This window comes from Corvus cornix, chromosome 7 (genome assembly GCF_000738735.6).
Source record: "Corvus cornix cornix isolate S_Up_H32 chromosome 7, ASM73873v5, whole genome shotgun sequence".
Lineage (NCBI taxonomy): Eukaryota > Metazoa > Chordata > Aves > Passeriformes > Corvidae > Corvus > Corvus cornix.
Genome location: NC_046337.1, coordinates 1,299,160 through 1,322,331, shown reverse-complemented (window position 1 = coordinate 1,322,331; position 23,172 = coordinate 1,299,160). Strand labels below are relative to the sequence as shown.

Here is a 23,172-nt window from a genome sequence, read left to right as displayed (position 1 = left end):
TCACTTGGAAGGTTTCAACAATCTGATTTTTAACATTATTTCCGGAGCCAACTGGAGGGACAAAGCGTGGGTGACACCGGGTGACAGAGCACAACCCCTCAGACCACTCCGTGTGGGGTGACAAATTGAACAGACACAACAGGTCCCCAGCTCCCACCGAAGGAAATGGATCTAACAGTGATATTTAACACCCATGAAACAAATCTATCACAATAAAAGTGTCATTAGAAAGTCGCCCAGGTTCCTATGTTAAGGGTTTATATGAAAAAGCAGGAGTTCTCCACCCTGAATTCCTGATAGAAAACAGCAGGTAGAAACCTAAGGTAGAAATCTGGAGTTAGAGAAATCCTTTGGCAGCATGTTCAGTTACAATCAGGCCTTAAAAATAAATATGATCATGTCTAGAAGTATGAAGAGAAACACCAACCCCCTCTAAATACACCGGTTTAATAATAATTAAATTATTTTACACTATCTACAAGTTGCATATCACGGAGTTAGGAATAGAAGAGGTGACAGAAGGACAAATCCTGCTTTTATAAAAGTTCAGGCATGTGTGGAGCTGTGTAGAAAATCTCAGACAAATGAGTATATACATTATTTATACTTAACAATTAACATCAGCAAATCACATCTGGCTGGCTCAATTTGAAGATTCCTCTTGGCCCAAAGCTCAGAATCCAAAAAAACACCAATCTCAATTTCCTGACAAACACGGAGAATTTATAGCAACGAGAACAAGGTTTAGTTTGACCACAAAGCAACGGGGAACAAAGGAAACTCCGACAAATAAAAGCTCCAAACAATAAGAATTTGGAACAGCAGCATTGAAATCAATTCATTTCCTCAAAAGACACAAGGAACAAGTTATCAAAATGCTTCAGTATTGCCACGTGTGTTATTTGTACTGAGCTACATCCAGGGGAAGGATCGAGACAAATTAAAGTCATGTCCAAAGGAAAGACAAAATCCTCCTTCCAATTGCACACATTTTAATTAAAAGTGATTTAAAGAGCAGGTGCTGAACACTTCTTGCATGAGCATGAGGCTGCAAGTGAATATAAGGTCAAGATAGGAAATAATTAAATAAAACGAGGAGGTGCTGAGTGAAGGGTGGGTTTTGTCACTCAGCAGCCTCGGAGTTCCAATCTGGGATGAAATTCACACATCAAAAATGCTTATTTAGACATCTGGGAGCTTCCTGCTTTTAATGGCGATGGTTTTATCAGTGATTTGCTTCCATTATTTCCCCAAACCAAGATTATCACTCACCAGAGGTTGTTAAAAGCAGGATAAATGTGACCATGCTCCAGTGAGGAGGTAAATAGGAGGATGAAGTGATTTTTTTTTTTCCTCCCAGCAGTTAAAACAAGAAAAGAAAGAAATCCCACATTCCCAAAGGATAATCCAGCTCATGTGCTCCCTAGGACAAACCCCACCCTTTAAAAAGTGCATCAGGGAAGAAATTCTTGGGTTTCTTTTCTCAGCCACCAACTGCCACACGTCCCCAGCTCCGAGGCAATCCCTTCTCCAGGGACATGGCTCTCACTTTCCATGTGCTCAGGAGCCCAATCCCACCCACCAGCACATGGCATGTGCCTCCTTAAATCCCCCTTTCCCAAGTGGTGTAAGAGCTCCTCTGGGTCAGTGCTTGTTTAGACACGGACACAGCGGCAGAGGAAGGAAATCCAAGAGAGGCAGAACCCCCTGGTCCCATCAAGACGATTCCTGTTCCACTCAGCTCCCCCTTGGAAAGGGAACAGATCCTCACAGTCTTCAGCAGCTTCAAACATTCTCCAGCCCCCTCCTTTCCCACAAGGAATTATAACACTCCTTCACTTCTACATCCATCCAAAAAGGAAAACTGGGAAGAGGTTTTGTGCAAGTTCCTGGCTCAGCACCTTGGATCCACGGAGTGCCCACACAGGCAGCTGGGAGCATCCCCTGCCTGCTCTTCCCAAGGAGCCTCGTGCTGGCAGTGCCACCTCTGCCGAGACACCAGGGAATTCTAGGAAAACTTGTTTTCCTCAAGGAAAACACAGCAGTTCTCTGCGTTTTCCAAAATATAGAGGCAGCACTGTCAAACCCCTCTTTTTCATATTTCCACAGGGATGTGGCCCTCAGCAGCACCACTTCCTCTTCCAGCTGGACCCAGGGATCGCTCGGATTCCGCAGCGCGTCCTTCGGCTGAGGGAAGGGGACTCCGAACTGCAGAGATTCCCTAGAGCCACTGGGATAGAGGGATTACAGAAGACACCAGAGCAAAGCAACAGTGTCTCAGCATCCTCAAGCTTCCAGAAACACATTGAAAAGAGAATTATTTTGGGACAATCTTTCAAGATTCACAAGTGGCATTTCTTGAAAGCGCAGGAGAGAAAAAAAAAGGGACTCGGAGGAATCTGGAATTATTTTAAACCATCCCCTAATCTAGTTCAGGATGCAAATATGCAAATAACCATCAGAGCTGGTGCCTATTTTTACTCTGCATCACCCTAACGCAGCGAGTTGGGTTATTTGAAAGGAAAATGCACTTGGATATCCATGGCAGGGCTTCACGAAGATCGTTGGGTCAGGCGGCCGCTCCTCAACGCTGCCTGTTTAAAGCAGAGGCTGCTGATGGTAATTTGTTTGTTGCTGGAGCAGGGAATGAGCAGGAAGTGCCACGGGATAACCTGGTCCTTGGTTGCTCTGGAATGCTGCCATGTCCACGGCCATGCCCATCTGGTGCTGGGGGAAGGCAGCTGTGCCGGCAGCTGGGAGGGCGGTGCCGGCGCTGGGGACGCTCGGGAAGGGCTGCGGCAGCGCGGGATCGGGGCCGGGGCTGCGGGGACACAACACCAACCACGCTCACACTGACAGCTCAGGGCCAGCTCTGCCAAGCACATTTACCCCCAGCAGCGATCTCCAGCCCCACAGCAAGCTGGGAGCTCCCAGAATACACAAATTTGAAAAGAACGTGACCAAAACGGTCGTTGTGGAAGGTATTTTGTGTTTTTCTAGCTAGGAAAATACAGTTTTTTACATGCACACTCTCCACTTAAATCAGCTCTGGCCTTGCAGTTTCCCTCCTGTTACTCTCCCGTGTTAATAAACAGAGTTTCCCAGGAATTCCATACTTTTCATGCCTGTAACATAGCAGGTTTTTATGGGTTTTGCAGGAAAAATGTTTTCACCCTCAAAATTCTTCCAGCAGCTCAATAATTCTACATGAGTTAATAATTCTGTATGAGTTTTACTTTTTAATTTACTCTTACTTTTAGCTTACTCCCACTTTTTAACTCACTCCTACTATTTAACTTTCAATCTTTGGTGCTGGGTGGTTAAAGCTGAGGTCAGAGGTTCCTCTTCAACCTTCCTCTCCTAAAAGCTTCCTGGAAAACCTCCTCAAGCAGGATCCATTTTATGCAGAATAATGCTCTCATTGCTCCCTAGTTCAGTAAAATTGGTACTTTCCTCTCAAAATGACGTGTCACTAAATGTAAATACCACGAGAGCATGCAAAGTGGCAGAACTCCCCCCAGGAAGAAGAATGTGCTGGATCCATACCTTAAATAAGCAGCTGGAGGTGGCTGAGTGGCTGCAGAGTTGATGCTCTGAGGCAGAGACCTGACCTGGCCCACCTGCTCCGGGGCCAGGCTGTATCCTGGGGACATGGAGACTCCCTGGATCATGTAATTCCCACTGGGAGGCTGCACAGGATACGACTGCAAATCAAATCCAGGAGGTTTGGTGTTTAGCACGCTTTGGAATTAACCCACCACAATATTCTAAGGCTGGGACACAAAAGGGAAGCAAAACCTGCAGTTTTTCCCGTTTCTGGTTTAAATAATCCAAGATTCCCTCAAAATTCAGGTGGCACAGGCTGGAGCTGCTCATGGGGTTTGGATTTGGGATAAAGGGCACTCAAGGAACAGGTTTGTCCCAAATAAAGCCAGCATTATCCTGCATTTCTAGGCACCAATCTTGGGAGGAAACAGCAAACTCCAGTTGCCTTTTGGCTTAATTTACTTTGTAACCTCCAATATAATGAATTTTCCATCGTTACCGGGAGTTAAGGACACGGAATTACTTTTAACTGACATATTTTCACATCTAGCAGTTGCTATGGCAACTATTCTTTTCCCACTGAACAATTAACATCAAAGTAAAATTCACTTCAAGTAAAAACCTTCATTCTGTGCTTTTTAGAAAATCTCTCCTTCTCCTCCATTTTTATTCCTTAAGCCATCATTAGGGACAGTGTACAACAGTTTGGAGCACAAATCCAACATGTTTAGAACTGATACAAAATGTTCATTTTTCTAAGGGGAAAAGGAGCTAAAAGCAGAGGGTTTCTATATTTAGCAAAAATACACTTGGGATTAATACACTGATATTCCAGTTCCCTCCCATCCCCACTATTAGATAAGAAGGGAACATTTGACTTGGAGATTGACATGACTCACAGCAAGAATATCCACCAAGCTGCTGTAACACACAATTCCAACTGCAAGAAATGAATTATGGAAGGGATCTTTTGGAAATTTTCACTAGTGGCCAAGCAAAACCTTCTGTTCTGCTGCAGAAATCCAAATTTCTTGCAAAGGCTATAAAAATCCCCCCAGGCAGTGTCAGATTGCTCGTGGGCTCACTTCAGTTTTTTGCTGTGATTTTTTTTAAAATAGGGCTAAGTAGCAGCAGGGAATTTCCAGATTCCAGGGATACTGACCGGCACGGAGACCCCAGAGGAGGAGGGTGGGAACTGTGCAGGGTGCTGGAGTTTGGAGTAGGCTGAGTACATGGGGCTCTCATTCATCAGTTTGTTATAGAGCTCCAGAGCTTCCAGAACCTTCACGTTCAGCTCGGATAACTCGGAATGTTTCCTGTTGCAAAACAAAGGGAGAGGGCACTGAGCTGCTTTAACAGCTGAGATGGGGAGAAAAGGACAGAGGGACAAGAAAAAGAAGCCCTTAAAAGGTGAAAGGTCACTTTTTTTACCCATTTATACTGAAAAATTGCTGCTGTAGCACAGGAAGGAGAGTCCAAGTGCTGCCCAACTGCTGCTGTCACCAGACCAGCAGCTCCCAGGTGGAGTTTCCTGTTCTTTTCACCCTCAAATATTCCCAGGAGTCACAGAATCATGGAATGGTTTGGGTTGGAAGGGACCTTAAAGGATTATCTAATTCCAACCTTCTGCCATGGGCAGGGACACCTCCCACTATCCCAGGCTGCTCCAACCCAGCCTTGGGCACTGCCAGGGATCCAGGGGCAGCCCCAGCCGCTCTGGGAATTCCAGCCCAGCCCCTCCCCACCCTCCCAGCCAGGAATTCCCAATTCCCAATCTCCCACCCATCCCTGCCCTCTGGCACTGGGAAGCCATTCCCTGTGTCCTGTCCCTCCAGGCCTTGTCCCCAGTCCCTCTCCATCTTTCTGATCAGCTCCTTCAGGTACTGGACAGCCAAACCTGAGGAGGGAGAGGTGAGGATAACATGGAACAATCACCCACAGACTGAAAATTCCAACCTCTAGACAGGTTGGAGAAGGCTACAGACACAAAATGCCAAAATAAAAAGCATCCATCCATGACCTGCGCAGTGAATTTTGGGAGAGCAGCAATGAAATCTCAGTGCACACGCTGGGAACTCAGTATTTCAGCATTAAAAAATAGAGTTGTTACATTTTTCTGGCCAGATTTTCTAGCTTGGGAGAGGAAAGCACCAAAAAAATGTTATTAAAACTGCCCCATTTGAAGTAAATCAGTGAATAAATTAGGCTCACCTATCTATCTCTTCTAGTTTTTCATCTATCATTGGACCCATCTGCTGGCAGATATCTGTGAAGACAAAGCGTTGAGGCAGTTGATGTCTTGCACAATTAAAAGTTTAAATGCAGCCAAAAATATTTTATCCAACTACAGTAAAATTAATTGCTTATTTATTTCAGGGTTGGAATTGGTAGATGGATCTTGCAAAGCTCAGGCATCTTACAGAGCTGGGAGTTATGCAAATGATTCTGCTAAACATGGAGCTGGCTTGGAACTATTAAAAAAATTCAAATTATCCCCAGAGCCCCACACTCCCACGGTGAAATAAGTGTTCTCCAGCACTGTTAGTACAGACCACAGTCCCCCTAAGCTTAAAATAAACACAAAGAACTCCCAGCTCAATCCACAAAAGGTAATTGTGAGAAGAAGTAATACAGAAAGAGCTCATTTAGTGCTCCAAGTACCTTCTGAGTCGAGCAGATCTGGAGAATCAAGCTTTAAATCTGTGGGATCTATGCTCTGAAGCACCTGCAGTGTTTTATCCATCTTATCCTGAGAGGGGAAGACAACATGAAGAACTTTCATCTCTCAACCATGCCAAGATTGGTTTAATATTCAAATAAAAGTTCTTTATAGACAGAGAATCATCTGCCAACATCCAGCACCAAAAGAATGTAAAAGCCCAGCACTATTTTATCTTAAAGTGGCTCCATACCTCATCAATATAAACTGGCTCAGGTTCTGCTTTCTTAATTTCTTCTGCAGTGTCCTCAGGAACAGAGATTTTATCCACAGCTGCTGAAAGAACAGAGATGAGTTTCTTTTCTCTCTGTGTCTGCCATCACTTCAAACACACATTTGCTCCTTGTTACTCGTCTGGGTGAAAAGACACTGTGATATCTGAAAGGGCAATTCACTGGATGTGTAAATATCAATTATGGTGAATTGAACCGAATTTCTGTCACAGAACATGGTAATAACTTAAAAGAGAAACAGAGGCAGAAATTAAAGTGAGCTATGGAGGGATCTGTGCCTGATTGTTTGAAACAAGGGCAGGCTGTCTCTCAGTTCTTTCCTGGGGCTGATACAGGAAATTATTTTGCTGCTGGGCTAATTGGGAGCTGCAGCACAAAGCTGCCTTTCTGAAAGAATCCATCATTCCAGCAGGTAACTCACCTGCCTCGGGCTCCACAGTCAGGTCAGAGGTCACGAAATTGGATGGGAACAGCCCCACTCCTCTGTGGTTCTCCCCTTTCCACCAATTGGCATCACTGGGGAAATAAAGGAGGATTACAGAACTCTGGCATGAACAGAGGCAGGGATATATTTGGGGGTTTTTACTGAAAACCTGGGATTCAAAGACATAGTTGGGGTTTTTTTTACCAAACCCCTGTGATATCTAGAAGAGAACGTTTGCAGGGATTAACACAAAGCCAAACAGGAACTGGGGCAGAGGGGAGGGAAGGGAGGAAGTGGAATCAGGGGATCACTCAAAATTGACCATAATTCATCAATTCTTTACACTGCTTACTTGCCAGCCCTTTAAAGCTGTATACATATCTATAGGTGTTAACAACAATCATTATTTTAGCTATTTTTACTCAGTTTTCTTCTTAGCAAATGTGACCCCTGATAGCCAGAGGTTTAACAACTGCTGGAAGCAGCTGGAATGTGATACCAATGCATTTTCTTATGTCAATACAACCAATTAAGATTGATCTTCAAAACTACAAACTGGATGAAATACTCGAGGTTCTCCCCGCACCGAAAATGATTTGAGGTCAAAACCCAGGATTATGGAAAGATAAAAGGAAGATAAAGGCATGTGAGGGAGGTCAGAGTGACAATTACATTTCTGTGGGGGAAAAAAGCATCAGAGGAAAAATGTGCTACCCTGAGAAAACAAGAGTGGTGGAACAAAGTCACCTCCACCTGAGTGTATTGTACCTGTCATCCAAAACAAAAATAATTTCTCCACTTTTAAAGGTGAGCTCATTGTCCTCGACAGCTTCAAAGTCATACAGAGCTCGCACCTTCCTCAGGCTCTGAGGGTTTTGTGGGATTTCTGCAGATGGGTACAAGGATTTGGTTTCTATTTGCTGCTGTTTCTGCTCTTGCAAAGACAATTCGATAGCTGCAGTTGGGGGAGAGAGAAAAGAACAAGTCTGTGTGGTTTATGCCTGTAGACAAAGCAGCTTGATTTCTTCATTTAACAAAAATAGGATTTATTGCTTTATTTAAACAAGGTCTGTATCTGCTTCTGTAGTACTTAAAGTTAACATTTAAAATGCTGTGTGATGGGGGAAGGATGTGTTTCACCCCAAATCCTCATGGCTGAGGAAAACACCTGGAATGCCACAATTCCCAGCCTCCTGTGCCCTTGATTTCAATTCTGTGCAGCAGGAAGGAGCTGCTTCCCATTTCCTTGCTTTTTTCTGAAGCCCAAGTCTGACCCAAGGCTAAGACAGCAAACTCACCTTTAGCTATATCCTCATCTTCTTTGGTTTTACTGGATGAGGAGCCATTCTTAGCAGCACTGGTGGAAGCCTGTAAGGTGTGAACAACAGAGGGACTTGAGGTTACAAATGAAAAAGAAATCTCTGCAATTATATATTTTACAAAGTTAGCACAGAGTTGTTCCTGGTCAGCTGCCTTACAGAATCAAGATGACCTTCTGGAAACCAAAATCACCACTCTTCAGCTTTTATTCTGTTTTCAGCAGGGAAAAAAGGTAAAAATAAATAATGAGATTTAGTTGAAATAAATTATTTTATTTAAGTAATTATTTTAGTCACATTTATTACAGTGAGAGTGCTCATTTAAATGACTCTTTCCACCTTTATCCTTCACTCCTCCCTTCAAGAGAGAAGATGCTCCAAGTCTCCCCAGCAGCACAGTGAAATCATTCCTGGAGTTTTCATTCCCACCAGAAACTGGAATTGGGTGCCAGTGCTCAAGCTCTTCCATGTTTCTGCCATATGTTTTAACACATAGATCAGATTTAGAAGTGAAAACATCTTTGTGGAGGAAGGAGGGATTGTAAAAGTTAAAAAACTCTCAGTGTTTCATACAGAGGAAAGTAAACTTTGTGTAAGGAAATTGTAATAGAAATTGTAATTTTGATTCTCAGGACTGAATAATATGAAAATGGCTAGAAGCATCAATAATAAAAGTTAGGAACAAACCAGCTGGCATCATATCTGCTGTTAGATTAGGAGCAACAAACCCCCAAAAGTGAAAAATAAACCACTCCAAACCCAGGACAACTCCTGACATGGACAGGTAAAGCAGGAACAGCAAATGGGGCTCTGGGAAAGGAAACCAGAGCATGGGATCCATCACTATCCCAAACCAGCTCTCACCTGGGATCCAGCAGCAGGGAAAGTGACCCCTTCTTCCTTTAGGGATTTGATGGTTGCAGATATTAAGCTACACTGTGGGTCTTTCTGGAACTCTTCTGACCACTCCACCATGAGGGTTTTCAGCTTTTCACACACTTTTGGATGAGCCTGGAAGACAAAATTGGATAAAAAGGGATGTTTGAACCTCAAAATGAACAGAAAGAGTTGTTACCAAAATTGTTACCAAACCCATTTTACTATAAATATCCTTAATCATTAATACTTGTGTTGATTGAGAAGATTTGGGGAGCAGAGTCTAGAATATCTGGCCTTTTATACCCTGATCTGATATTACAGAGAACATGCTGAGCTCCTGGAGCACTAATTCTGGAGAAATTCAGGCTGCCTACCACACTTATCCCAAATTTCTGCCTCTCTGTGTTACTCACCCTCCATTTAACCTCAGTTTTCTCTTCATTCCCTCTCAGGTGTGTCATTTTCCACTTCCCAACCACATAAGTTGGTCTAATTTAAGCCACTGTCTTGCCCTACAAGAAATCCTACAAGAAATCTTTCCCTGTAGTCCATCTTCCCTACTTTTCCTGGCCTCTTCAGTTTCTCCTCAGATGCTGGAACACGTTTGTCCCAGCTCAGAGAACCTCACAAAAACCTGTTCTGAGCCTCCTTGAAACAGCTTCTCCCACAAGAAGGGATTATCCACAGGGATAATCCATAGGGACAGGTTCTATTCCCAAACTGGGAGCTGAGCTGCAGGGACAGCCTGGTAAGGGAAGGTATTTGCCTGGAGTGGGGGCAAACCAAGATCAGTTCGTGCTCTGCCTGGAATTCCTCTGGCTCCCACATTGTTCCCAGGTTCTGGCACTGGGACAAGAAGTGCCTGGCCAAGATTGCCAACCCAAGGAATCAGATCACACTGGGGCCTGTGCCTCACAGGCCAACATGGCCTGACCAGGCAGAACAGTTACAAGTCTGGTCTCCAACCTGCATTTAATTTACAGAAAAGAAAGTTTGCTGGGCTCAGGATCAGCCCAAAGACATTTGTCATGCTTGCCTGAACTCATTTTCTCTCGGAGAAGAGGGAAAAAGCACAATTTTATTCATTATTCCTCCAACTGTGTGTGGGGGTAAAGGGTCAGTATTTCCCAAGAACACATAAATTGTGCTCCAGAGCCCATGCCTGGGTGGGATTCCAGGTTTCCTGCACATCCCTGAGTGCTGCCAGGCCCTGAAGGTCACTGTTGTGCTTCAGGATGGACCCTGGCTAATGAGAACAAAGAGAGACCTATTTTTCCTCAGAAAGCCAGAAACACAAGAGCTGTGAACTCATTTTGCTTCCCAGCAATTTTATTACTTTCCTTAATTGCTTTGCTCAGCCTCTGATGATTCCAGGGCTCCCACAGATCTGAAAACTCCTTTTTAACCCATTAACCAGTTTTGTCTCCAACTGGAGCAGTAATTAGGGAAAAGCTGCTCCTGCTTGTTCAACTCCTCACATCCAGACTTAGATCCCAGCAGCTGCTTCACCCCAACCATTTCAGTCTTCTTTTCCTGGTTATTTTCTCATTCAACGTTCCCAGAATCTCCAAAAACTAAAAAGGATTGTCTGTAACTTTATCCTTTTCCTTGTAAAAATGTCATTTACTTCCTCATAATTTTCCCTTTCACTTCAGCCCATGAATTTCCTTCAAGCTTAATAAAAACTCTCTTCAAGAAAAGCTGCACTTACCATGATCAAATTAATGAAGCTTAGGAAGACAGATTTTAATTAAAATTGCTCATGTAATTTTGTAAAAATTTGAAGGATTATCAGCTGTCAGTTCTTTAATAATTACTTTTTTCATAGTGAAAATCACACAAATTTCAGTGAAAACACAAACAGCACCAAAAACTAGGAAATGTGCATTAACTACAACAATAGTTTGGAGAAGTTACCAAAATAATCCTCCCCCAGGATTTAAGGTTCTGGAACAATTACCTTGTTTATTATAGCTCGAGCTTCCGTGGCAAAGTCCCGGGAACACACTTCCAAGTGGAATATTTTCCCACAGTTTGAGACACAGGCTCCTAAAAGCTGACAACAGAAACACCATTGGGAAAATGCACAACAAGCGTGCAAATAACCCAAAATGAAAGGTAAGTTCAGCATGGACACTGATTTACTGAGGTTAATCAAGGTATTAATTAATTGATTGACCAGTAAATATTGAATTGCTGCATTCCACGAGGTTTTTGGGAAATCTGGGAGTGTACTCACTGTGAGTGCTTGCAAAGCCACGTGGGGAACTTTGTGATTTACTCTCTTCATGATGGCTTTAAGGCAATCCTTGGCTCTGCAGAGGAACAAAGACATGAAGGATGAACGGGAGTGACAGGAGCCCAGAGCTACACCAAACCTGAGCCTATTGAACAAAAATGTCACTGAACCTGAACCTCCCAGGGCTGGGCTGACACACACATTTACCCATTGACCAATTTGTTCCTCCTCTGCTGTGTGCTGGATTGGAGGAGATTCCCTGTTTTTCCCCTGGCACTCCATACCCATTCCCAGGAACTGCTGACAGGCCAGCAAGGGAAGCAATTGCATTAAGCTGAGGAAATGGGTTTGAGACAGACAATGAAAGAAATGTCACCATCAAAAGAGATGATTCAATAAATGGTTATTTTAGTGGCCATTGGAAAGGCTCTCCATGGATTTAATTCCCAGCTCTTGGATCCCCTTTTCTAGAGCCTGAGGACACAAAGATTTTCTAATTTGTTTCAGCACAATCTGAGGTGAGTAGAGAATAATAAATAGCATTTTAAATGTTTCTGCTGAGGGGTTTCCACACTTTAAATGAGCATTAATGGCTGGCAGGAGCTCAGGCACATCAAAGGCTTCATTAACACTGATATTTGGAACTCTTAAAAACGTGAAATCCTTCTAAAAAAGCTGATGCAGCATTTAAAAATAATATCACTGGCAGATACTTGAGCTGCTGGATTTAGCAAAGCACAGACAAGCCTCTGTGCCAGAAAAAAGACACTTTTAGTCCTAATATTTCCATTTTATTTCATATACAAACCATCCAACAAAGTCAACTCAGTTATTTTCAGCTATATTTTTATTTAGGGTAGGCAACAATCTTCATTATTTTCAAGGGCAGGAGGGAAGAAAACAACACAAAATTTAATTAAAATATGCCAGCAGCAGTGGCATTTAAAATTCAGAATTTAGCGTTTTATTTTCTACACAAATATATATATTTAGATTTGATTATGCATTTTATATACTTCTATTTCTGCATTTATAATTTTTTTAATAGCTGATTTCTTTACAACATTCCCTCCTCCAAAACCAGATTTAAACCAATTCCCACTACAGAAGTCTTGTGGCACTAAAAACTTTGCTTTTTAATAAAGGACTCAAAGGACAGTTTTTTCCTTCAGGACTAAAGATTCCCAGATTGAATAGATTTGCTGTTATTCCTTGTGGCAGGTAATTAATGAAAACCAAAACAACAGAACAAAAAAAAACCACCCCAATTTTAATGTTAAATAGAGCTGCTAAAAAATCTGAACTGCTTAAGAATTCTGCCTATGCACTAATTGAGGGTTAATTCGAAATTTCAAAGATGTTACCACTCAAAAATTCAGCAAATACTTTTGGCTGCTGCAAGATCACTGAAATTCCACTTATGTTCCACTCAGGCTAAACTGACTCCAAGTGATTTGTGCTTTGATCCCTATTTTTCCCCTTTTCTCTCCCATTCTCCCTAACAACCAAACACAGACAAACATCATAAGAAGCCCCTGGTCCTTGCCAGGTATTTTTCTGCACAGAAATTATTTCACTTTCTCCTACTGGCACAGTCACTTCCCCAAAGTTATGCCAGATCATTAAATATGAATAACTCGGGTCTGCTGTGCAAAACTCCAGGAAAAAACTGGAATGCACTCAGCACATACAAATTGCTCTGCTCCAAATCCTGTTGGAACATCTCTTTCCAAGAATTTCAAAGCCAACTCCATGTATTTGTGAGGTTGAGCATTTTGAGATGTGTTCTCTGTGACATTTTCTTCTTCACACCAGCCCAGAATTCCATGGAATGCTGAGGCCCAGCTTACCCATTGGGAGTGCTTCCAACTTTGTCACATATATCCATGATAAGCCCCCAATCCTCACTGGTGTTGTATTCATTTGTAGCTTTCTCTGGAAAGAAAAATAAGATTTATTAAGTGATTGATTTATTTATTTATTCAATTCAGAGTCTATCAATTCAACAGAATGTATCCCTAATTAATATTTCATGGATTCATGGAATTATTTGGGTTGGAAAGGACCTAACAGCTCATCTTGTTCCAGTTCCTGCAGGGACACTCATTGTATAGATTAATTAATAAGGCTTAACGGTATTTATTTGTGCTTTTAAGTTTTTATTAGCCAGGTTATTTAATTCCCATGTAAATATTGCAGTTCAAGTTTATAAACGGCAAATTAAATATTATATTGCATTTGCTGCCTCAAGATTAAATTGTAACCAACTAAATTCAATTTTATTTTGGCTGGTCAGCGGAAAGGTTTCCACAAAGGGAACACAAACACAGCACCCACCAATGTCCCAAATCCCTTTTGTTACAGATGTAAAAACAATGGAAATTTGGAATTTTGGCCATAATTTATCTCCACAAGCTGGAATATTTACTCAGAGGAAGCAAGTATTATCTTGAAACCATGTTCCTACAGCACAAATCATCTTCAAAACTTACCCAAAAATGATATAATTGCTAAATTTTCTTTTAAGTGCATCAGTATTTTAGGACATTAATAAAAAAATTCATGGATGTTGTGGAAAATAAATCAGTGCCTGCAATTTTAAACACTTTATTAAAAAAAAATCAAACCAAGTCAGCCTCTGGAAGTTGCAGATTCCCTGGATATACAATCCCTAAGCACTGAACAACCATGGAAGGTTTTAATGAAGTGTTTGGTGCACACAGCCTGAGCCTGGGGTTTCCTGGGAAGTTCTGCCAGGAAAAGCTGCTGTCTGAGAGCACGTCTCTGTTCCCGGCGGTGGGAATGCTCCCACCCAATCCATGGATCCATCTCCTCAAACTCCAGCAGCTGTGCTGGGACAGCCAAGGACAGAGAGCACCAATGCCTGGAGAACAGCCTGCCGGGGGTGTCCCCTCTGAAATTCCTGGCATGCTTGGGATGCCCCTTTTGCCACGGGCCAACAAGAAACAGGAGGAGCTGGTGGCAGGACAACAACAAAACACGAGCAGTGCTGCAGCTCCAGGGCTCCTTCAGCCTCCAGGAGCAGCTCCCCATCTCAGGGTGCTCATCAGGAAGGCACAAGTGTCACTTCTGGCCTCCACAAAAGTCTTGGAAGAGATTCCCAGGGATATACTGAAGTACTTCCCAAGGATACACTGAAGTTTTCCTGAACCCTGAGTGGAAATCACAACCAGCTTTCCCTGCCATGACAGAAATAACCCCAACTCTTCCACTGGCAACAGGAAGGTTTGCTGTTTATAGGCTTCACCAGGAAGTTTTCACCTCAGAATTATTGATTTAGGTTGGAAAAGCCCTCCCAGCCCATGGAGTCCCAGCTGTGCCCGATGCCCACCTTGTCCCCAGCCCAGAGCACTGAGTGCCACCTCCAGGAATTCCTTGGACACTTCCAGGGATGGGCACTCCAAACCTCCCTGGGCACATCTCAATGCCTGAGCACCCTTTCCATGGGGAAATTCCTGCTGCTGTCCACCCTGAGCCTGCCCTGGCCCAGCCTGAGGCCGTTCCCTCTCCTCCTGTCCCTGTTCCCTGCCAGCAGAGCCCGACCCCCCCGGCTGCCCCCTCCTGTCAGGGACTTGTGCAGAGCCACAAGGTCCCCCCTGAGCTCCTTTGCTCCAGGTGATCCCTCACTCCCTCACGCCTTCCCCATCCCAAAGCAAGCACAGCTCCCACACCAGGCTCAGTGCTGCTCACTCCCAGCTCCCAGGCCTTTCCCCTGAGCCAGCACATTCCTACATGGAGCAGTGTCAAAGGCAAGTCCCTCCTCCTGGATCCACACAGTCCTGGGAGCAGCCGTGGCCATCCAAACTGCATCCTTGTCCAAACTCTCATGGATCTGGAAGCTTCCTTCCCTGCCAGAGTGCCAAACTGAACAGCAGCTGCTTTTCCCCTTCACAGGAACCATTCTGAAGGAGAACTCCCTCACAGATGCTGAGACACGGACAGATCAGAAGAAACAGATGTGGGAGGACGCATTTTCCATGATTTTTTCAGCACTAAGGGAACATAACCTTTAAAAACATGGAATGACTTGTCCTCTGCAGCTCTCCAATTAATGAAGGAACATCAGACTTCAGCTGGCTTTTATAGAAATAACGATAAAAGCAAAATGTGCTGCTTGGGGTGTTTTTCTGAAGAACCCAAAGTGCCGTGAATCACTTTTCCCTGGGTGAGCTCCCTGAGCTGATTTGCTGCGTGGCTGCACGAGAACGGTGCCAATCCCAGAGAGGAGAGAGCACTCAAAGGAGCAGCTGGGAAGGGGCTGGGAATTGTTTGCTGCTCCCACTGCCAAAAGGAGAAATGCTTGAAGAGCTCCTGCCTCAGAACACTGCAAACAGCTCTTCCAGGAAAGGAGGGAATGCTTTGCCACTGCCTGAAGTTTTTCAGGATCATCCCTCTACCACGCAACAGCCAAAACCAAGTGGAATGTCATGGAATCACTCACTGGGAGGGACCTTAAAGCTCATCCCAATCCAGCCCTGCCATGGGTGGGCAGGGACACCTCCCACTGTCCCAGGTTGCTCCAAGCCCCAGCCAGCCTGGCCTGGGACATTTCAGGGATCCAGGGGCAGCCCCAGCTGCTCTGGGAATTCCAGCCCAGCCCCTCCCCACCCTCCCAGCCAGCAATTCCCAATTCCCAATATCCCATCCAGCCCTGTCCTCTGGCACTGGGAAGCCATTCCCTGTGTCCTGTCCCTCCATGCCTTGTCCCCAGTCCCTCTGCAGCTCTCCTGGAGCCCCTTTAGGCCCTGCAAGGGGCTCGGAGCTCTCCCTGGAGCCTTCTCCTCTCCAGGCTGCACAAACCCAGCCCTCTCAGCCTCTCCAGCCCTCCATCCAGGTTAATTGCGTTCTTTTCCCTTTTTTCACAAGAAGGGATGGGCAATACACAGAAATAAGACCCAAAAAATGAGGGAAGAGCCCCCTTTGAGGACTGAAGCAGGCAAGGTGTGGGCATGCTCAAAGCCCCCCTGCTCCCACCTCTCCCAAGCCCAGCTCCTCAGCCTGGGCTGGTGGCAGCTCCACCTGTGCACTGCACACACAACCTTCACACTTGCAAAACATTTTATTTCAGCCCTGAATTCCCTTGGGATAGGCTTGCCAAGTAAGATCTGGGTTAAAAAACCAGAAATGTACTAAAATACAACATTTTTTCTTCATCTGTGTCACTCTCTATGCAAGAAACAGAAAAAATAAGCACTGGAGCACTGATTTAGCACAAAAAAAAAATCACTACTCAGGCACTTCTAGCACAGAAGGTTTTTGGGCTAAACCAGTGCTTCTTTATTTTTTAGTGATTCTGATCACTAAAATCAAAATTTGCTTGATCACTTTGCCCCCGAAGTGAAGGAAACCCTTGTCTGCACAGAAATATTTCAAATTTTACACAAAGCACGTATGAACTTTTCAAGTGAAAAGTAAACATAAAACAAATGGAGGGCTACTCCAGCGCTGTTTTCCAGGAGATAAAGCAGAAAGACATGGATGAAAGGCAGAGATTTAATCCCACACACCTTCATTTGTATGCCTGGCCTTTGTAGAGCCTAATTAAAGAATTCCAGCTTGGATTTAATTAGAGATCATAGCCAGGATGACCGTGTAGTCACAAGGCAGCCCTACCTGTAAGGATCCCTACTCATGCCACTATGATATCCTAAAAAACCAGATTAAAATAGATTATTAAAGGAACTTTTTGCAGTATAAATCCAGTTCACTGAAAAGGCCTTTTAAGATGCAGGTTTTGCTTGGAAAGTGAGTGTTTTGTTTCACTGAGGCCAATAATCTGAAAAGGAAATAATTTCATTTGCCTGTCCAAAAAAACCTAAAAACATTGAAAATACTTGAGGAGGATTAACAAAGATTATATTCCAGAGCCTGGAAACACCAAGATGGAAGTTAACAACTCATAGTTTATGTATAATACATAAATTATATTAAATTACAAAGTTATGTATATTATATAAAATATATAAAATAGCTTTCATAATACAAAAAAAGCAAAACAGTGAGGCTACATTAAAAATAATCAAGGCAGGATGGGGGAGCAGTGCAAAAATAATCTCAAAAAATGAGAAAGAAATGTCATTAAAATGCAGGCTCAGAATTGAGGAATTTGAAGCAGTCAAATCACAGACTGGGAAATATTGTCCCTGCAGTTCAAGAAGAAAAGAAACACCCAAGTAACACCAAGGGAAAAAAAAAAAAGTCTAATTAGCTTTTCCTCAAATATTTCCAAGATTTAAGCCCAAATGTTTAAGACAAGAATTATTATGGACTGAGAAATGAGGGGGAAATGTGGTGAATTTGAACAAAAGGCAACAACATCTCATCAAGGACTAATCTAAAATTATCTGTTCAGATCCCATAAAAACATTCCATAGGATGCCACAGGCAATGGTTATTAGCTACAGCTCGTGGATCACTCCACAATTAATACAAAGTACTCTAATGAGGCTGAATTCGTGTCCTGAATGCCTTAAAAATCAGGCTTGAAATCAGTATTAATATATCCTGGCTGACAGGCACTGCAGGGGGGAGGGTGTTACAGGCAGGTATCAGCAATAAAAGGAACATAAAATAAATAATAATAATACTGATAATAAAATAATAAAAATAAATACTAGAAAAATAAAAAAGGAAATAAAACATGAGGGAAATGTAAGCCCTTGAGGGCTGGATTAGGTAGGGAAAGGACCAAAATGGAAAAGATTCTCTGGGAAAGCAAGTGCTCAGCAGCTGGAAACAAGAGCAGAATGAGGAGGACAAAGTTAAGGAGCCCCAAAAGGCAAATCCAATCCCGGAATGAAACAGGGAAACTTCCCAGCAACACCTGAGGAAACAGGGAATGTCCTCATCCACCTTCTCAGCAAGCCCTGAACCCCTGCACAGTGCTGGATGCCACTCCAGCCACACAGCAAACACTTCCTGCTGCCCTGAGCCTGTCAACAACGTGAGGAAAGAAGGGCAGGTAAACAAAGGATCAAAGGGAACGGGGCTGTTCCCTGCTGCTCCACAGAGGAAGGTTATGGAAGAGGAAGGGCAAAGCTGGGAAAACAGCGAGCGCACGTAGACTGTGAAGGGATCCACACAGGAAATTCTAAGCTTCTAAAAGTTTTGAGGGTTCCTCTCAATAAAGAAGCCACACTGCTCCAGAGCACTGTTCCAGAGGGTTATCCCGTGATTTGCAGCTGTGTCCAGAGCACATTCCAAGGCTCTGCACAGCTCTGTGGACTTGGAACCATGGGAGCAAATCCAGCTGTGGCACAGGAAAAGCACATTCCCCACAGGTGTCCCAAGGAAAGAGCAGCTCTGGATGAAGAGGCAGCTGGATCTGCCTACAGGAAGCACCGAACTTCCAAACTCAGCACCTCCCCAGACCATCCACATGTGATAATCTGGTATTTGGGATGGTCTAATTTACAACAGAATAATGACAAATTTTTTCCTGGCAAGGGACTCTTAAGATTTAGCCCCAATAATTCAAGTTCCTTTTCTGTTGCACTTACTACATTATAATAAGTGATAATTATAAATTATAAATAATCAATATTAAAATGATAACTAAAAAAATATTACACTGAGTAAAATTTAAACAACTGGAAGTGAACGGAGTCCCATTTTTGAAGTTTTGCAGCCTGGGAACCCTTGAAGTTCTTAGGTTTGTTAAAGAATCCTGCAGAGCTCAAAAAAAAGCCCACTTGTACAAATACATCAGTTTGAGCCATGTGAAATGTGAGTGTGGTCAAACAGCAAACTGCAGCAAGGATTTGAAATTAGAAACAAAATAATAAATAAGAATAAACAAAATAAGAAACCAGCTGAACTTATACTACAAACAAAACAGAGAAAGTGTGGCAACAAGAGCACTCAGTCTCTTCCGCTTTGGCCGTGACAAAAATCCCAGGAATGTTGAGTTCTTCTCTTTCCTTCGATCCCAGCTAACAAGAAAGCTGAGCCTGGTGCCTCACTTACTGCATTGCTTTTTTCAGTGCTGCCATTCAGAACAGGCGTTGTGTAAAGAAAAACTGACACAGAGCACGAGTTTAAGAAAGCACGAGTCAGGGCAGAACGCAAAACAAAACAACTGAGTCACCATCTTCACCCCAGCTCCAGCCAGGTTTTGTAATTACTGAGTCACAGAATGTCCTGAGCTGGAAGCAATCCACAGGGATCATCCACCAGTCCAACTCCTGGCGCTGCACAGACACCCCAGCACTCCCATCACGTGCCTGGTGTGGGTATAGGGAAGCTACTGGGAAGCTGGAAGGAATCATCAATAAAAGTGACCTCACAGCAGCCACAATTCCCTGAATCCCTGCAGATTCAGCAACACCATGAGAAGGGCAGGAGGCACAGAGCACCTCAGACACACAGGAAAAGCTGTGAACCTTCAGGAGTCAGAGCAAAACGGGACACAAAACACTCCCTGATGCTGCTGAGGGCAAGGGAGAGAGGGACGCACTGATCTGTTTCCCTGACAGAGCCCCCAAGCCCGGCCAGGATGTGTCAGGAGCTCACACCGGGATGTTCTGGAGCTGCAGCACCCTGGGGCCCAGGGCCCTCCACACTGACAGGAGGAATCCCAGGATCCCTGAGGCTGGAAAAGCCCTCCCAGCCCATGGAGTCCCAGCTGTGCGCAATGTCCACCTTGTCCCCAGCCCAGAGCACTGAGTGCCACCTCCAGGAATTCCCTGGACACTTCCAGGGATGGGCACTCCAAGCCTCTCTGGGCACTTCCAAGGCCTGAGCACCCTTTCCATGGGGAAATTCCTGCTGCTGTCCACCCTGAGCCTCCCCTGGCCCAGCCTGAGGCCGTTCCCTCTCCTCCTGTCCCTGTTCCCTGCCAGCAGAGCCCGACCCCCCCGGCTGCCCCCTCCTGTCAGGGACTTGTGCAGAGCCACAAGGTCCCCCCGGAGCCTCCTTTGCTCCAGCCTGAGCCCCTTTCCAGCTCCCTCAGGAATTCTCCAGCCCCTTCCCAGCTCCGTTCCCTTCCCTGGACTCCTCCAGCCCCTCAGGGTCCCCCTTGTCCCAGAGCTGTCCCCAGCACTGGAGGTGCCCCAGCAGCGCCAGCACAGGGACGGGCACTGCCCTGGGGCTGTGTCCCACCAGGGCTGGCACAGCCCAGGGGCCACTGGCCTCTTGGGCACCCCTGGGCTCACGTTGGGCTGCTGTCACCAGCACCTCCCAGCGCCTTTTCCAGCTCTCCAGACACTCTTCTCCCAGCTCGGAGCATTCCCGGGGCTTGGTGTCACCCAAGTGCAGGACCCGGCACTCGGCCTTGCTGGCTGCCGTCACACCACTGGCCTCACCCCGTGGATCCAGCCTGTCCGGATCCCCCTGCGAGCCTTGCTGCCTCCAGCACACCCACATCCCACCCAGCCCGGGGTGCTCTGCCCACGGAGCACTCGATCCCCTCCTCCAGACCCTCACTCAGGATACCCAACAGGACTGGGCCCAACACTGATCCCTGGGGGACGCCAGCGGCAGAAGGAAAGAGAGCGGGGAGGGGAACAAGGAGAGGAAAAGAGGAGGAAAAACAGAAGGAAAAACACGAGGAGAAAAAGGAAGAGGAGAAAGAGGAGGAAAAAAAAAAGGAAGAAGAGAAGGAAAGGGACGAACAGGCCGCCGCTGGGCCGGGCCCAGCCGCCGCTCGCCACCCCCGTCGCTCACCCACGTCCTGCTCGAAGGGGTTGGGGGCGAAGAGCGGCATCTCGGCCGCGCGGTGCCGCCGCTGCTCCCGCTCGCCCCGACAGACCCGGCCGGAGCCGCCGCCGCGCCCGCCCCGCCTCAGCCCCGCTCAGCGCACGGGGCTGCCCCGCCGCGCCGGACTACCCTCCGGAGCGAGCGCCGCGGCCGCGCCGCCGCCGATCGCCGGGATAAGGGGCCGGGCGGGGAAACAGCGGGGCCGCCCGCCGGGACGGGGGGGAAGGCGGCGGGCGGCGGCCCCGGGAGCGCGACGGCGGCGGCAGGCGCTGTCCGGGGCAGCCCCCGCGGCACGGGGGCCTCGCGGGGCGGAGCTGGCGGGGACGTGGGAACGGGGCGGGGGCGCTGCGGGCGCCCGTGACGTCACGGTGGCGGCGTGACGTCACGTACCGCCATGTCGAGGCGGCGGCTGAGGGGGCCGGGCCCGTGTCCCCGCGCAGGCGCCGTCGCTCCGCGTTGTCCCCGGAGGAACCGAAAATAAAGTTGTCTGAGGGCACAAATTGCGTCGTCTCCGTGGGTGTGAGGGGGGAAGAGGGCGGGAAGTGCGGCTGAGGGCACGGTGGGGCAATTCGTCCTGACATGTCAAGAGCAATAGTTAAAAAATTCAATAAAAATGGTTAACAATTAGAAATAGTGAACAATTTGCCCAGAGAGCTACAGGGAGAAGGGGGTTATGAAACAGCATCCTGCCTCATTGTTGTCAAACGTGGAATATGTAAAACTTTCCTTCAGGAAGGATGTTCTTGGGTGGTTGATCTTTGTGGCTTCCAAGCCAAATCAACAAGAAGGGCGATGGAATCGGCGAAACAGAGCAGCCAACAAGCTGTAAGTGATGCTCAGGTGTCGGAAAAACAAATGACTCGTGGGTGGAATTGCCCTGTTAAGTTCAGGGCTTGACATGGTCGGTGGTGCCAGCTGTAGGGGAGGCTGACAGAGCTCCGGAGGAAGGATTTCCACGGGCGGTGGCTACAGGGAACGCAGAGTTTACAGGCCACAAAGACAGCTGGCAGAACCCCCAATAAAGGAAGAAACCAATAAACCCAGTTCAGCAACCGTGGTTAAATCAGCTCCGACTGGCTGAAAGGGAATTCTGGCTGGGGGGGTGCAAGCACTGACCCAAGGAACTGCCTGGCCCAGAAGGGGAGAAGGGCTGGGATCGTTAACCAACAGAGGAGAGAGCTCTCATTAATAACTGGCCAAGGAGATGAGCGGTGAGGGAGCGTGGCCGAGGAGATGGTGGGATAACGGGTGGCAGTGGGATGGTGGCATTGGTGGGGGCCGTCCCAGTGTGGGCAAATTTAGAAATAGATCCTCTGAGAGAAGGCACAACCACCCCTCCCCCACCAGGTTCGGGGAAAAGATAGATTTTCCTCGAAGGAAAGTGAAAGAGAGAAAAACTATTTATTTAACAAACACACGGGAAAAGGAAAATAATGCTAAATAATAAAATCTTTCGCTGCAGAAAAAAACCTGGGAAAGTGTCAGAGTCCTCCCTTTGGCCTCCTTGGAGCTGGGGCTTGGGCCAGTGCCAGGCCCTCTGTGCCCAGTGGAAAGTCCTCCCAATGTGCTCTGATATTGAAGCAGTCCAGTAGAAAAGGGAGAAAATCCAAAATTCCAGGGAAGAAAAAGCAAAGTTCAACTCTCAGTCTCTCTCCAGAGAAAAGGAAACTGAAACAACTGGCCAAAAAACTGACCCGGGAAACAGCAAGCCGGGTGCTTCTTCGCTTCCCTGCCGCAGCTGGAAAGAAAAGTCACTATGTGTGTGTGACCTTGAACAAGCTGCAAACTGCTTTGAAAAAGTTTTGCTCAGTTTTTCCTTCCCCCTCTCAGGCTCAGTTTAGAGGCACAGAAAGGCACAAAGTTAATTTCTGGGCATAGGGCAGCGACATGGGATACACATCACAAAGTCACCCCAAGACAGGGGCATTCCATAGGGAACGCGGCTCTGGCAGGGGGGATGGCTCAGCAACAGGACAGATTTTGGGGATGCGTGACCGACAGGGTGTGGCTCATCTCGAGGAGGGGAAGCCCCCCAAAATCCCCTTTACGGACACACCTGAGCACCACCCGTCCCCGACCCCGCTGCAGCATCAGCA

General features: G+C 46.1%; 1 protein-coding gene across 2 annotated transcripts; it reads right to left on the bottom strand.

Annotated features, from left to right (window-relative positions):
• Window positions 1-4: 4 nt before the first annotated feature.
• On the bottom strand, window positions 5-21,152 carry STAM2 (signal transducing adaptor molecule 2). Of its 2 annotated transcripts, none has more exons than XM_039555172.1 (14): window positions 21,044-21,152; window positions 13,210-13,294; window positions 11,360-11,435; window positions 11,081-11,176; window positions 9,106-9,252; window positions 8,221-8,290; window positions 7,691-7,877; window positions 6,920-7,014; window positions 6,459-6,541; window positions 6,208-6,295; window positions 5,758-5,812; window positions 4,709-4,862; window positions 3,547-3,704; window positions 5-2,821 (listed from the first exon to the last, which is right to left on the bottom strand). In XM_039555172.1, the coding sequence occupies exons 1-14, from the start codon at window positions 21,081-21,083 to the stop codon at window positions 2,599-2,601; spliced, it is 1,557 nt and encodes a 518-aa protein (XP_039411106.1). In that variant the 5' UTR covers window positions 21,084-21,152; the 3' UTR covers window positions 5-2,598. The 2 variants fall into 2 exon arrangements, with proteins under 2 accessions (XP_039411106.1, XP_039411107.1); XM_039555173.1 differs by having other exon boundaries at window positions 6,459-6,538.
• Between the last annotated feature and the right edge of the window lie 2,020 nt (window positions 21,153-23,172).